The 14,739-nt window shown below is 37.8% G+C and overlaps 1 protein-coding gene across 1 annotated transcript in view; it reads left to right on the top strand.

The window, feature by feature from the left end:
* The first annotated feature begins 485 nt into the window (after nt 1–485).
* Nucleotides 486–14,739, top strand: part of hsd3b7 (hydroxy-delta-5-steroid dehydrogenase, 3 beta- and steroid delta-isomerase) — a 42,783-nt gene continuing 28,529 nt past the window's right edge. Inside the window, exons 1-2 of the mRNA XM_049467617.1 lie at nt 486–738; nt 14,402–14,557. Coding sequence (XP_049323574.1) covers nt 579–738; nt 14,402–14,557 — 316 coding nt within the window. The 5' untranslated portion in view covers nt 486–578. The remainder of the gene's footprint in view (nt 739–14,401; nt 14,558–14,739) is intronic.

Here is a 14,739-nt window from a genome sequence, read left to right as displayed (position 1 = left end):
TATGATATGACACATATATATCTGTCTTATTTGCAGCCGCAATTCCATGATAGTTAGTTAACTATTGAATTAATCCAGCATGAGCTCCGTTTTTTTATTTTAGTTAATTTACAAAATATATGCTTACACTTACACTAGCTATGATATATATTTCCTGCTTAAAAATGATGTAATTATTTACATGCATTTATTACGCTGATTCAACCTTAACATCAACATTGATTTAACGTTGAAATGCCAGCTGAGTACATTAGCCAAACATTAGCTGCTAGGGTGGCTAACGTTATCTTGGTTAAGTAGATTAACCCCCGGTGAGTAACCGTCCCTCCGGGCTGTTTGTGGTGAGTGAACCCGGTGTAAGCACGGGTAACGGTGTTGGTAACAGTCCGGTCCATAACCATAATCTCCTGTTTCTGTGTTTTTTAAATCAGGCACACCACACCTCCTCCTCCTCTTGCTCCTCCCTTCACTCTGCAGAGCGAGAGAGCAGCGCTGTTGCCTCTCAGAGAAGCTTAGACCAGCACCGACACAACACCCAGCAGCTCTCCGGCTCCGCTACACCTCCACTAGTCTTCAGCATGTCCGCTCAGGAGCCGGGATTAGTGTATCTAATAACGGGAGGATGTGGATTTCTCGGGCAGCACCTGCTGCGAGTCCTGCTGGAAAAGGAGAGCAACCTGAAGGAGATCAGACTGTTCGATAAGCTCTCAGACCCCAGCCTGCAGAACCACAGCACAGGTGAGTGAGAGAGAACGACTGACACGAGAATACCTGCTGAATGTATGAGATTTAGATTTAGATCTTTCATAGAAGAGTCACTTTTGATTCAACACAACACATTTACTATACTGTAAAATGAACACTGTAAATGTAAAGTTTGCTTAATGTGTGCAGCATTGTAAATCATTTTTTTTTCTGTTGCATGGTTCATGTGAACCTTTGGTTTTATATGAAACCAGCCATATCCGTGTTATCAAAGTAATGTTTGAGAACCACTGGTTCCATAGAAAAAAAAGTGTATTAAAGTATTAAATATGTGAAGGTTTTACCATCTTTAAGGCTTCTTCAAACTTCACACAAACATGGTTCTTTATGGCACCAAAATGTATGGTTATCTTATGGCATTGCTCAAAGAACCATCTGCACTATTAGTTTAATTAAGAACAAGGTGTACTGTATGAGTGTAAACAGCCTCCACCTACCTTGTATATTCCGCACTTTTGCGAACACCCAAAAGAGCACTGTATATGTTAAATTGGCTTTATGTAGAATTTAAAGATTCTCCTTTACAATTTAAAACTGCCTCTTCTATGGCATCACTCACATGGGATGAGCAGTAGAGCTGAGTATGTTGGTTGCGCTCATTAAAAAAATTAAATAAAATCTCTTTCATTGCCCAAAAGCTTCTTAATATATTGATTTTGAATCCTCTAGTACCTTCGCCTGTTTGCCACCTGATTGGCAGCACCTGTGAGCATGAGCCTGTGGGTATAGACTTCTATTACATCGGCGCCAAAATTGCAGTACAGAACTATTGAAGCAAACTTTGGACCCAGGCATGCCTTGGCAGTTTATCTTTATTTGGGTTTGGGGAAAGGTTATGTACCTGTACATTGGATTTTCCATTAACCATTCCCTGAAATGAACTATTCTGCCTTGTCTGTTTTTTTTTTCACTTTTCTACTTGTAACATATCAATTAATATAAATATAACTATTAAGGTGTTCTTGTAATCTGATATCTGAAATGAATCTAAGGTATGTTCAGGTATGCTAAAAACCCAGACAGGATTACAGTATATGTTTTCTTTTTTGACTGTTTCATAAAAGTAGGCCACTCTGATCTTGTTGGCAAGTTTCGTGTTTGGTCTTTGGGGAAATACCTCCAGGTTTTGATCTCCAAGCACATTTAGGGCAGGTGAGTAGGGTTTGCAGGGTTTAGTTCTAGAGAACAAAGATGATATCAGCATCATATTAGTTTTTGCAGACATTTGAAATGCAATGGCAACATGTAAATATATATATGTTAATCTTTGTGGACACCGTTTCTAATGGCTAAGTTACTAACACTCTTATTGCTGAATGCAATCAAATTCTCTCAGCAGTGCTTCAAAATCTCGTCTTTTCTGGACAGTGGAGGCAGTTATTCCCTCCACAACGCACAATAAATGTTTTTAAATAACCTGGATTTCAAAAGAAACAATGAAAGAACAGGTTTCCCATTCACAACTATTCAGACTAGGAGACTGGGGGAAGATAAAAAAGGAAATTCAGTGCTATAAATACCAGAGAGAAGTGGATATTTAAAATCCACTACTAAGTCGTAAGCAGAAGTTTCCATATTCCTGTTCAAAATAATTTGGTTGTGCTGTTGGAAAATTTGTGACTTAACCATCTGTAGTAAACAGACTACTTATTTTAGGACGTACATGCTTGCTTTACTTGCTGAATTTTGCATATTGGAAGAAAAATCATGACATATGTGGAATTTCTGCTTTAGATCATATATACCATTCCTACCTTTTCTCTTGATCAGGCTGTTTAGAAGCTGAGTAGACCAAGTCTGGACTGGCTGTTGGAGGTCTTTGAGATGTAAATCACTGGTTTAAATGACTAGCAATTGGTACAGTCATGCCTGTTCTGTGAATCAGTTCTGCAGCACTTCTGCACTGTTGTTAAGTGATTTACTGCCCCAAGCCACATATTTAGCTAAGACCTTCTGGATCTGACCTGAGTGTGATCTAGTTGGAGAAATATGAAGCCTTGCAATGCTGAGGAACTACATCAGTTTATGTGTTTTTTTTATTATTGTTAAAGCTATAAATAATCAGATGGTTCTTTGAGTGAATTAAGACAGGAGTGGTTGCCATATTGTGTAAGCTGAGGAAAACCAGAGTAAACATATGGATACTGAACTGTTTCGGTTAAATATAGGGATTTTTAAGGTGTGCATTATGTTTTGGCACAGCTATTTTCTTGAGTAAAACTTGCACATTTCCCATTGACTCTTGGCACCATATGTTTGCATGGTGGGCTGCATAATGTAGAATTATTCCATTAGAAAAAATGGCATACGTTATTGTTTCAGTATTTAAAGGAAGTATAGAAAGTTAACTGTCCATAACTTACAGCATTAAATAAAAACAGCCACTTTTAATGGTCTCAACTATGTCAACCTGATTTAATTTTTTAAGGCATTTGCTTTACATTCTGTGGTGGCTCTTCAATGGCATCATTAAATGACCAGTTGAAGCAGCTTTATTTTTCAGAGTATAATACCACTTCATTTTCCAATATCAATACCACTATAAGAATATCAGGGTTCAACTGATATCAGTGTGTTTTATAATTAAATTTGAACTGGTTCAATGGTTCAATCCCCTGGACCAGCAGGAAATGGGGAGGGGGGAGTGAAGAGACAGTGCTTTCTCTTCGTGATGCCTTAAAGTGCTTCCTCTTCCCTTAACTGATGTGCAACTGAGCAAAGTACCTATTTCCCAATTGTTTTCTCTGCCCCAGGCCTCTAGTGTGAGTGTGGAGCTACTTTAAGCTTGTTAATGGTGATGCCTTTATGTCAGTGGTATGCCCCTATCACTAGCCTGTTGGGAGCATCGGCTAAAAGCGCTGTATTTCAGAATGCTGGGGGTGAATGGAGGTGGGCTATTAAACAAAAGTTCATACTCATTCATCATGACCTTTTCACTAGACATGTTTCACTAGACCCATTTCACTACAAGTCCATTTCACACTGGATTTGGAATGTGGGCTACCATATTCAGTCTACTGGAATGGCCTTTCCCAAACATCACACTTGTGGTTTTGCGTACACGTGCTCTCCGGAAAGTAATAAAGTGTGTCCCATTTCTCAAATGCTCAGAATGACTGAGTGTAAACCACACAAAAAACACAGGCTTTACTGAGTACCGCATAACAACCCCACAGTAGTTCCTATTTCCTATAATATGTTGCTAAAGTTTTTGCATGCAGTCTAGCACCTCAAGGCCATAACGAGCACTTACACACTTCTGATAAATACAGATTTTTTTAGTGTACACCTAAGCAAGCACAAACCGTAAGTGTGGCGTTTGGGACAGGCCCCAACACTTTATTACCCCAAAGGGAAAAACACACAGCTACAAACATGACTGAAGACAGTTGTGAGTGTGTTCTGTTTCAGACTATATTTAGTACAAGGACTGGAATTAAATTAGGGCAGCAGTTTCACTAAGGTGCCACAAAGGGTTCTTTAAGCGATGCCAGCGAAAACCATTGGTGTATATATGAGATACATGTGAAGAACCTTTTAAAGGTTTATTGAAATAAATGTTTATTTTATTTTATCCATAGATTGTTTAAACTCACAGTTTTTTTTACAATAGTACTTCTTTTTTCTTCATTTAAGCTATAGGTTCTATAGGATTCTATATTGATTAAAAAAGAAGGTTCTTAGATCACTGAATGAGTGTATTTGCTGTCACACAAAAAATAGTTGGTATTACTGCAGTTAAAGAACATTGTAAACTCTAAATAAGTGTAAAATTTTATGAAATGTCGTATTGCAAAAGTAAAATCTTAGTGACTGCCAGTGTGTGTTACAGTAATCTCAAAAGAGTAATACAATATTACAAGTGTACATTTAAAATATCTTTTTATAATACTTAATTTGGAAAAAAGACAGTAGTATAAGGATTCCAATATATGAATTGTGGAGAACATTATTAACAGGTTTTCCTGTGGTAATGAGATTTTGGTTCCTTAAATTGAAAAAATGTTGCTGAAGTCAAACAAAATAGTAACATTGTTTATGTAAAAGGTTACTTTTTTATAGTTTAGCTTTGTCCCCAAACTCGGCGTCACTTTTCAGAAAGAACTGTATGAGCAAGGAACCACAAACAATGCACATATGAGACATTTGGGAGGATCGACTGTCAGGAAGGATGTTCATCCCAAAAGGAAATGAATTATTTCCATGCTTGTTTAGTCAGTGTCGCCTTGATCATTTGACATGGGCAGGGTTGGTATTGTATATCATTATTGAGGCAGAAGGTCATTTCCAAGCAATAACTAACAGAAATGAGTTTCATCCCATCTGCGTCACATTTGCTGGCACCGGACGTCCCATACCTCTAGCATCCCGTTTCACACAGTGAGCTCAGTTTCCATCAGAGCTGTTAAATAATGAAGTACAAATACTTTGTTTCCTTACCTAAATATAAGAAATGTTAGAAATGTTGGTTATCTGTACTTTGCTGAAGTAATTATTTTTCAGATGTCTTTTTACTTCTACTCTTTTAACAAACTTATCTGAACTTTCTTCTCCTTACATTTTAAAAACAGCCTTGTTTCTCCTATTTTATTTCAGCTTGTTTTCATTCTGGCTTCTCATTGCTCAAAAAAAAAACCCCTATCCAGACAAATCTCTCCATCCAGATAGAATGAATTTGATTGTAGTTGAATGAGAAGTATAAACATGTACCATTCTGACACCCTATTGGTTTATATAACATCCATTAGTGCTGGGCTGTATGAGCAGAAATGTATATCGCTGTATTTTTCAAGATTCTGATGGTTTCACAGTTTATCACTGATTTTATTTTTTGCATGATTGAAGTATATATAATACATATAAAACACTAAGGCTTTGATTACTATTGGGTTTACTTTGTCTCACAAAATGTAACAATATATGAGACAGTATGAGACAATATATCAGACTTTATGAGCAGAAAAACAGCTGAAGAATGTAAACAATAGACCTTAAAAAGAGATACCACATCAACTTTAACACAGGCTTCTTTACAAAACTAAATAAATTAAATCGTTTTATAAACATTATAATTAGACCTAAAATACTTAATGTTTAAGTATTTAAAAGAGATATTTTTCAAAAGCTCTACTGCACAAGTAAGACACGTTTATCAATTAATAATATGTTACTATTAAAGCCCTTACAGGCATAACAGTGTTACAATCAGCCAAAATTAACTTCTTTCTCCAGTTAATAAATACATTCATTTCAGTATGTATTAGCGTTATCCTTCAAGCTACAATAGTAATATATTTAAAAGGGCTTTAGTTACTGCTCTTAAAGCTTTTTTTCTGAAGTTACCTCGTATCCAGAGTTTTGGGGAGTTTCTCTCTTGTGCTTATTAAATATTCTGCACTCAGCGCCGATTCTGGGCTCGTCTGGGGAATTATTCTTAAAGATAAAAACACTCCATATTTTATTATATTATTTTAGTTGGATAAAAACACTCATAGGGTGAGGGACAGCAGCAGGAACTCCTTGTTATGCGTGTTATGCTAACTGGCTAGCGTTAACTATTATTCTGTGTCTGCTTCTTTGACAGCAGTGTTCTGGCCAGTGCTCTGCAGCGCCTCTAGTGGTATGGCGGTATGTAAAAAATGCATACCGGTTCTAAATTTCCATACAATATACTGTATAAACCGTTATACCACCCAGAAAATGGCATTTTTTCTCCTTACATTATTTTACATTTATAGCTTAAGTAGTTTTTAATCCAACACTTGTTGATACTTCAACTTCTACATATGTAATTTGAACCCTAGTATCTATACTTCTACTTAAGTAATGAATGTAAATACTTTTCACACCTTTTGGCAAGACTTTGTGCTAAAGCCTATACTTTGGGAAAGAGCTTATGTAACTGAAAGACATGAACCGTGTTTCAGACTTTAAACTGAACTACACCTTGTACACACTACATGCGTCTGTGCTAGTTGTCTACCTGCACATTAAGATGAAGCTGGCTTCTTATTAGGCAGCTTCTTACTGTATGTTAATAATATGTTTCACCCTAAATGGTGTATCAGCTACATTATGATTATGTTAGTACATCACTAATACTGCTGCACTGTTTGAGGTGAAAAGGATATAAGCACTTGCTGTGCGTTCATGTTTATCTCGTGTCTCTTAGCTAATGTGAGGCACATTCAGATCAGTGCAAAAGCTTTAAAGTCGTGTAGTGTTTCCCAGCCTTTACACGCCAGCTAAATCTGGCATTTTTTGCTAAATTAAATTAGGAGTGCTCTAGCAGGAAGACCCAAGCATTAGTCACATTTGAGATTTGAGGCATTTTAGGCAAACCAGACCTGTCATTGTGCTTTATCTGGTATAATGTTTTGGGACAAAAAAAACAAGACATAAAGGTATGTAGTCGTAGTCCAATGAAAAACATGTGTCTCCAGAACAGCAACTTTACAGGAGAGATAAAAGAGATCAAACCTTCTTACCTAAACCCAGACTAGCACTGCTCGCTGACCGCGTTAAGCACTATCTCTTTTGCCATTCAGACGCTAGTGTTCTCGGCCTGTGGCCTGCTGCTAACCCCTGGAAAGAAATCTGTGTAGATTTAACATCCAGTGCTTGTATTACTTTAATAGATTTTTTTAGTTTAATTCAGCGAGTATAATATACATATTATACATGTTTATGTATATATCTGCTGTTGGTAGTCTTATCGGTAAGGCAATATATTAATATATTATCTGAATGCGTTCTTTAGAAGGCGTGACCACAAACATTTGGACACAAATAGATGTGAAGATGTCTGTCACCCTATGTGTCATCTGACACATTAAAATGAAAATATGCAGATTTCTTTTTTAGCTTCTGTTGATAAAACTTTTTGCAACTGTCGGTCACTTGGTGAATTTGTGAACTTTGAACTGTTTGGAGCACTATAAGCTTTATGGAGCGTAATTGTGTAAGCTGTATCTGAAGAAATCTTGGAGTGGAGGTCAGCATTTAATGCTTCTAATTTATGCCCTACTTTCTGATGGCCTACTTTGACTTTAAGACCGGTGATCCTCTGGTTTTAGTGTCATAAATGCTCAGCCATGGTCTCGGAGATCTGACAGCCGGCAGAACTGAGATATATTTTTTTAAGGGTTTTTGTCACATGAAGGCTTTGGGTTCTAGGATCAGGTGTTTTAGATTAGAGTGAGGCACCACTGCTTTACGTCTTAAGTTCAGTAGTGCAGTGTTTTCCAGCAGTGCTGTGTCTGACACTGTACCCTGTTCACTATCCCTCACAAGTAAAAATCCAGATCAATACACAGTGCACTATTGTAGGGAACAGATTTTGACATGGTTGTGAAAAAAGCTGCAATTTAAGATTTTTTTGATAGTTGACTAATCTGATGATATTAATCTGATTTAGTATTTTTTTCAATTTGTAAATTAGTCAACTATTATTTCTGCCATACTAAAAAAAACGCACACAAAAAGTTGAACGTGACATTTAAGTGCCTAGAACAGGGGTCGGCAATAGGTGGAACATCTGGTCTGTGAGGTTTTTTAAACTATAATGGCGAGCTTTTGTTTACATCCCCCCTTATCTCTCTGTCGTGCTCAGCACGACTTTAGTTTACGCCCGTTTTCATTTTTTGCCTGTTCTTGGGCCTTATCTCCTTATAAGGGCGATTTTTCTTAGCAGAGTTTCAGTTCTCTAGTCGGGGCAGCGGTAGTGTATTGGACCTCGACCCTGACCACGCAGGTTCGATCCCGAGTGAGGAGCGGTGTATTTATTTATTTATTTATTTATTTGTTCCTTTCTTCTTGCGTTTACCGGCTTTGAATTCAACTGTTCTGCAAATGGGTTCAACAACCCTCTGGGCTGGAGAGCTACTAGTCTGTAGCACTCCATCCCATTACACTCAATTTTCCAAAACAGATTTTTTTTTTGGTGGCCTGCCACGTAATGGCTTGGAAAATATCTGGCCTACGTTCAAACTTAATTGCAGACTCCTGGCCTAGAAGATATTTAAGTGTGGAAAGTACTGATATGTAATGAGTTAATATATAATCTGTTGTGTTTGGGCACTTTTGGAGACTCAGACCAAGGTGAGTGTAAATTGTGTGAGTGAGCCCATTACCCCTCTTTCATTGAATTTCTGTCGCCAGCACTTTGTGTAGTGCAGTGCTAAAATTTGGAGTCAACACTTTTTTATAATCAACATTGTCGATTATATTGCTTATCTTTGCAGACACCATATTATAAGGAATGGGTCATTATTGCGAGAGAGCAGACTGCATTGTTCTAGCAGGAAGGCAACAAATCTGTACAGGAACTGGGCCCTCTATAAATTAGATTACAATTTAAGTCCTATGTAAAAGGCTTAGCCCTTAGGTAAACCCAAGCACCGGTCACATTTGATCTAGGTAATGCAGAACTTTCAGATGCAGTAATGCAGACTTTGGAGAATTTCTATTGGTCCTTTCATTAAAAAAATTGCTACAAAGTGTAAGGGACAGTTTTTGTGATTAAATTATGTAGTAAACTAAAAATAGACATCAACAAATATGGAGATTTAAATTCCCAGAAGATGTGGGAAATGAGGAAAGTACTGATACTTAATGAGTGAATATATAATCTGTTGGATTTGGGCACATTTGGAGACCCAGACCAAGTTGAGTGTAAACTATGTTCCTGTTTCCCCTTTCCCATTGCATTTCTGTCCCCAGCACTTTTGTTGTGCAGTGTTGTTACAAATTAACAATTAGCAATTTGTTGACACTAATTTTAGTTAACAGATTTTTATAATCAACATTGTCGATTATATCTGCTAATCGTTGCAGCCTTAGTTGTGAAGGATATCAGACACTACATTATGTGGTACAGGTCATTGTGTTCTTCTTTCTTCTTTCTTAGAGAAGCTAATATTGAAACTTCAAACCAAAGAACACAATGAATAATAAATATTCCCTTGTTTGTACTCTACGTATCTGTAGTGCATTGTGGGATTGTTATAGAACTGCACCAAAAATTCTGCATTGGTTTTAGACACCACCCCAAAATGCCAAAGCCTAGTGTGCACGATTTCAGACACAGCTCAGGACTTCTCAGCTACATAGACATTTGATAAAACTTGATCCCAAATGTATCAGATTTTCCTTGACCTTGGGTTTATGCTACATGGATAGCTGAGAAGTTAAGTATTTCTTGTTTTGTAGAATGTCCCATTGGATTGCATTGAATTGTGTTGTTTTGGTGTTATTCCTGCTATAAAACAGCCTTTTTCAGCTCCTGTTTGAGACTCACTTCCCATAACTGCACTGATTCATCCTTTAGTTGTGTCTGTCTGTTAAAAAGATCTGTAGCCCTTAGTCACTCACTACTGATCAAGATTACAGTCCAGCAGGTGATAAGTGATCTGACCTTTCCTGGTAAGTTGCACCAGGTGTGCTGCAAGACAGGGTGGAAGTTCCCATCCTTAGACCAAAAGCAGTAAAAATAGCCAAAGAGCAGTAAAGATCCATGATCTCTCTGCTGGACTTTAGTGCTTTTTGTTAGCTTTGTGTTAAGATTTTCCCATTCTACCTTAAATGCCATTTAAGGTGGGACAAGAAATGTAGCTAGCTAGCTAGCCGCTGAGACATATTACTTTTTTATTGCTTGTTATTGAGAAAAAGGCCATAATACATTGAATTAAGGGGAACATTATCAAGGGGAATACAACGGTTATTATAATTTTAACCAACAAAAGCAGGATAAACTATTTTAACGCTTACTTTCAAAAGACAAAATGGATGAGCAGATGTCCAAATATTTTTATTTGTCTAGACAATGAGAGAGACAAACATAAATAATAGACATTTAATACCACTATCATGGTTTTAGCCCTGTTTGTTTTGTCTATGTTATAAATCACAGTTTTTTTTTGTCTGAAAAAAATTGTGCTCCTAAGCCCTATCCGGAATTAGTTTCTCAGGGGGTCCTGAGGTAATTTTCTCTTTTATGGGGGGGTCCTCTGTGATTTTATTTTTGTGCGGAACGACCATATGTGTAAAAATTACAGGCTGAATTATCTAGTGTTTTTCTCTGAACTTCGTGGTCATCCGATAATTTTTGTCCCGTCTGGACGCACATCTCTGAATTTCGTCACCTCACGATGAATAAAACAGCTATTTGTCCACTGCTACGCACCATAATTAAACTTTTTGTTTCCATGGAGATCCATGTAAACACAACAGCGAGTGGAAATGGAGGAGCTACTGAATGTGATGTCATGTGACCAAGCAACCCAAAAAAACTCACCGGTTCTCCTGTTTTTTTCAGTTGCAGTCTGGATGCAAGATATTCATCACTGAGTAGAAGTGTGAAATATTTTTCACAGACGTTCCCCTGAGAGATTAATCCCGTTCGGAGAGGGCTATAGCCTAAAGACACATTTAGCTACTGATTATTTGGCTCAGAAACAGGGGAGGAAATGTGCATTGTTTAGGGGTCCCTGTGGACTGGGTTGGGTTATATTGATTTAATATGTTTTGTATACATGGAAATGAGATACGTATGTAGGACTATATACTGACTATACTGAGGATTATATGCTGAGGGCCCGTGGAGAGCATGATAAATGCGAACATGGTTAATGGGGCCAGATGAGTTCCACATGGGTTCACAGCAACTTAACTGGGGAAGTTTCAGTGGAAAGCTTTAATGGAAAGCTTGAGACAGTGGAATACTGCACTCTTTAGTTCAGTGTTTTGTGTTTCGTTGGGACGTTTTGGAGAGTTTCTGTGGAGACGGGGTAGAAGCATGTCATTTTCTTAATTCGCAGAATATGAGGGGGAAGAGTGTTTTACAGAAAATAACATCACTGGTTGTGGGTTTAGTCTTTTGGCCGTCATATTTGTGAATTTTGCAGTCATTTTGCAATCTGTTGTAGCATTTTAACACCTTTTCTGTCAATTTTGTCTGCCAGAAAAAGTTTGGCGTTACAGAAGTTTATCATAAGGCATGACCTGTTACAATAACGACTGTATAAGATAAATTATTTTCTCCTTTTTAGAGAACATTTTATGACCCTGATATATTGATAGTATAATAACGTACTAGTACAGTTACACATAGGCATGCATTGAATTTTGGCAGCTGAAGTTATTAGATTGAAAATGCAAAAAAAAAAAAAAACATTTCAGTGTTTGGCTGAATAAATGATGATTAAAATAATTTAGAACAAACAATGACTCATTTATTGAAAGTCATATTGCAGTGATTTCCTCTCCTTTCCAGCCTAATTTATTGTAACTCGTGGTTAGATTACCACTACTTGGGTACATTTGTGAGTGATTAAAATTACACTATTCTGTTAAATGTGTAACTTAAAATGGCGAGTAGAATAGCAATTCTGAGGTAAATATGTGACTAGAATAGGCCTGCTAAGATAAATGTATGATTAGAATAGCAGTCCTGAGGTTAATGGGTGATTAGAATAACAATTCTGAAGTAAATATGTGATTAGAATAGGTCTGATGAGATAAATGTATGATTTAGAATAGCAGTCCTGAGGTTAATGGGTGATTAGAATAGCAATTCTGAGGTAAAATGTGATTAGAATAGGTCTGCTGAGGTGAATATGTGATAAGAATAGCAGTCTTCAGGTGAATGAGTGATTAGAATAGCAATTCTGAGGTAAAAATGTGATTAGAATAGGTCTGCTGAAGTGAATATGTGATAAGAATAGCAGTATTGAGGGGAATGGGTGATTAGAATAGCACTGCTGATGTAAATGTGTGACTAGAAGCTACCTTTTGTTACTGGTGTAGTAAGTAGAATGATGCTTGTTACAGGGAAAGCCTGTAATGGACGGGGTTCACACAGTGCAGTTCCTGTGAACGCACAAACAGTTGTGTCCCTGTGGCCTTTAATAACAGTCCACATCAAGTAAACATGTTGCTCAATCACTTGAGGAAAGACACAACAGGCAGGAGCAAACATCCCCATCCTGTATACACACCCATACGAGCACGCCTACAGCAGTGGAGCATCGTGTTGAGGTGAAGGTTGTGGTGAATTTAAGAATTTCTGAAACCGGCGCAAGCATTGTGCTTACAGTAAAAAAGCTTTATGAAAATAACAGGGGGAAAAACACAACCACACAAGTCCCAAGTATGAATGCAGCACCTGCCCACTCATGTATGTAAAAAGTAACAGAAATAAATGCAGCGTGGGCTTGCGTAGGCCGGAGCACAATAGACCTGGCTTGCTCTGTAGGTACGGCACTAGAGCTATCACAATAAACCTTCTTAATGGGCCTACAAGGTTAAGTTTAGTTAGATATTAATTAGTTATTTTAGAAACATGTTTTTTATCATTTTATTTCTAATTTGTATCCCATTTTCTCCCCAATGTACACAGCCAATTACCCAACCCACTCATTAGGACTCCCCCTATTACAAGTGTTGCCCCAATACCAGGAGGGTGAAGATTAGCACATGCCTCCTCTGATACATATGAAGTCAGCCACTGCCTCTTTTCAAACATTGCTGAGTAGCATCACAGCGCACTCGGAGGAAATCGCAGTGACTCGGTTCCGATACATCAGCTCACAGATGCCTTGTGCTGATCAACATCACCCTTTGGAGTGATGTGGGGAGAGAGCGCCATCTACCTCCAGTAGCCGATGGCAAGCTACATGAACAGGATTCGAACCAACAAACTCCTGATCATAGTGGCAGCGCCTAAATTTCCTTCGGGATAAATAAAGTATCCATCCATCCATCCATCCCCATCCATCCATCCCCATCCATCCATCCCCATCCATCCATCCATCCATCCATCCCCATCCATCCATCCATCCATCCCCATCCATCCATCCATCCAAACAAACAAACAAACCCCCAGAAACATGATTTATTGTATTAAAAAAACAGCCATTATCTTCTCATTTAGCTTGGGGTGAAGGATGTAGAAAACATGTACTATTGCAGTACTTTAAGACCGCTTTACAGTACATAATTTGTCATTTCTATTTTTTAGCAATGTCACAAGTACACAAATGTAATCCACCCACGAACAGTAAAAGCTAATTTAATTGTCTATTATATTTATTCTAGCAAGAAACAGGAGCAATCAAGCAATCGAGGTGCCATCCCAGGTGGTTGCTGTAGTGTCTCAGATGGTTGTTATGTTGTAGCTCTGGAAGGAATAAAGAAAGAGAATAATATAAATCAACTAATAATATAATTGTGCATTGCTTTGCTTGCTTAATCAAGGGTATAAAAAACATTTTTTTCTTGCTTTTGTTGAATTAACTCTCTCAGAAAAGGCTTTCTACTGGATTTTCTATGAGGATTTGATTGCATTCAGCTATAGAGGCATCAGTATGGTCAAAATGTTGAACGATTGCCACTCCACCTCATCCCAAACTCCCATTAGTCCCAAAAGGATTGAATAATTCCAGAGAACACAGTTCCACTTTATACCCCTCTAACAATAGTGCTAACAATAGTTTCCTGTTTATCTGCTCTAGTCCTTTCTTGTTGATTATACTATGAGGCCAGCTATGGGTCCAAATAGGACATAAACAAATTGGACAAAATAATTTCTGTTTTAATCTGTGATCTCTCTCTCTCTCTCTTCCTTTCTGTCTCTCAGAGCGGGTCAAGGTGGTGGTCATTCAGGGAGACATAACTGATTCCCAGTGTGTTCTGGATGCCTGCAGAGGAGCTGACCTGGTCATTCATGCTGCCAGCTTGGTGGATGTCTGGCACAGAGTGCCGGAGAAGACCATCCATGCCGTTAATGTAGGAGGTAAGAGGAGTTCAGATTGTTTATATAGCTAAGAAACCACTGAAGTAACAAACTAAGAAACTAAAAACTATACATCTCTGGAAAAAATAAGAGACCACCAATCAAGAGGAAGATGGATGATCACAAGCCACCAAACCAAACTGAACTGCTTGTGTAGTGTTGCACCAGGAGTGCCATAAAGT

This window comes from Astyanax mexicanus, chromosome 19 (assembly GCF_023375975.1).
Source record: "Astyanax mexicanus isolate ESR-SI-001 chromosome 19, AstMex3_surface, whole genome shotgun sequence".
NCBI lineage: Eukaryota > Metazoa > Chordata > Actinopteri > Characiformes > Acestrorhamphidae > Astyanax > Astyanax mexicanus.
The sequence above is the reverse complement of the archived record's forward strand: the minus strand, read 5'-3'. Positions and strand labels throughout refer to the sequence as shown.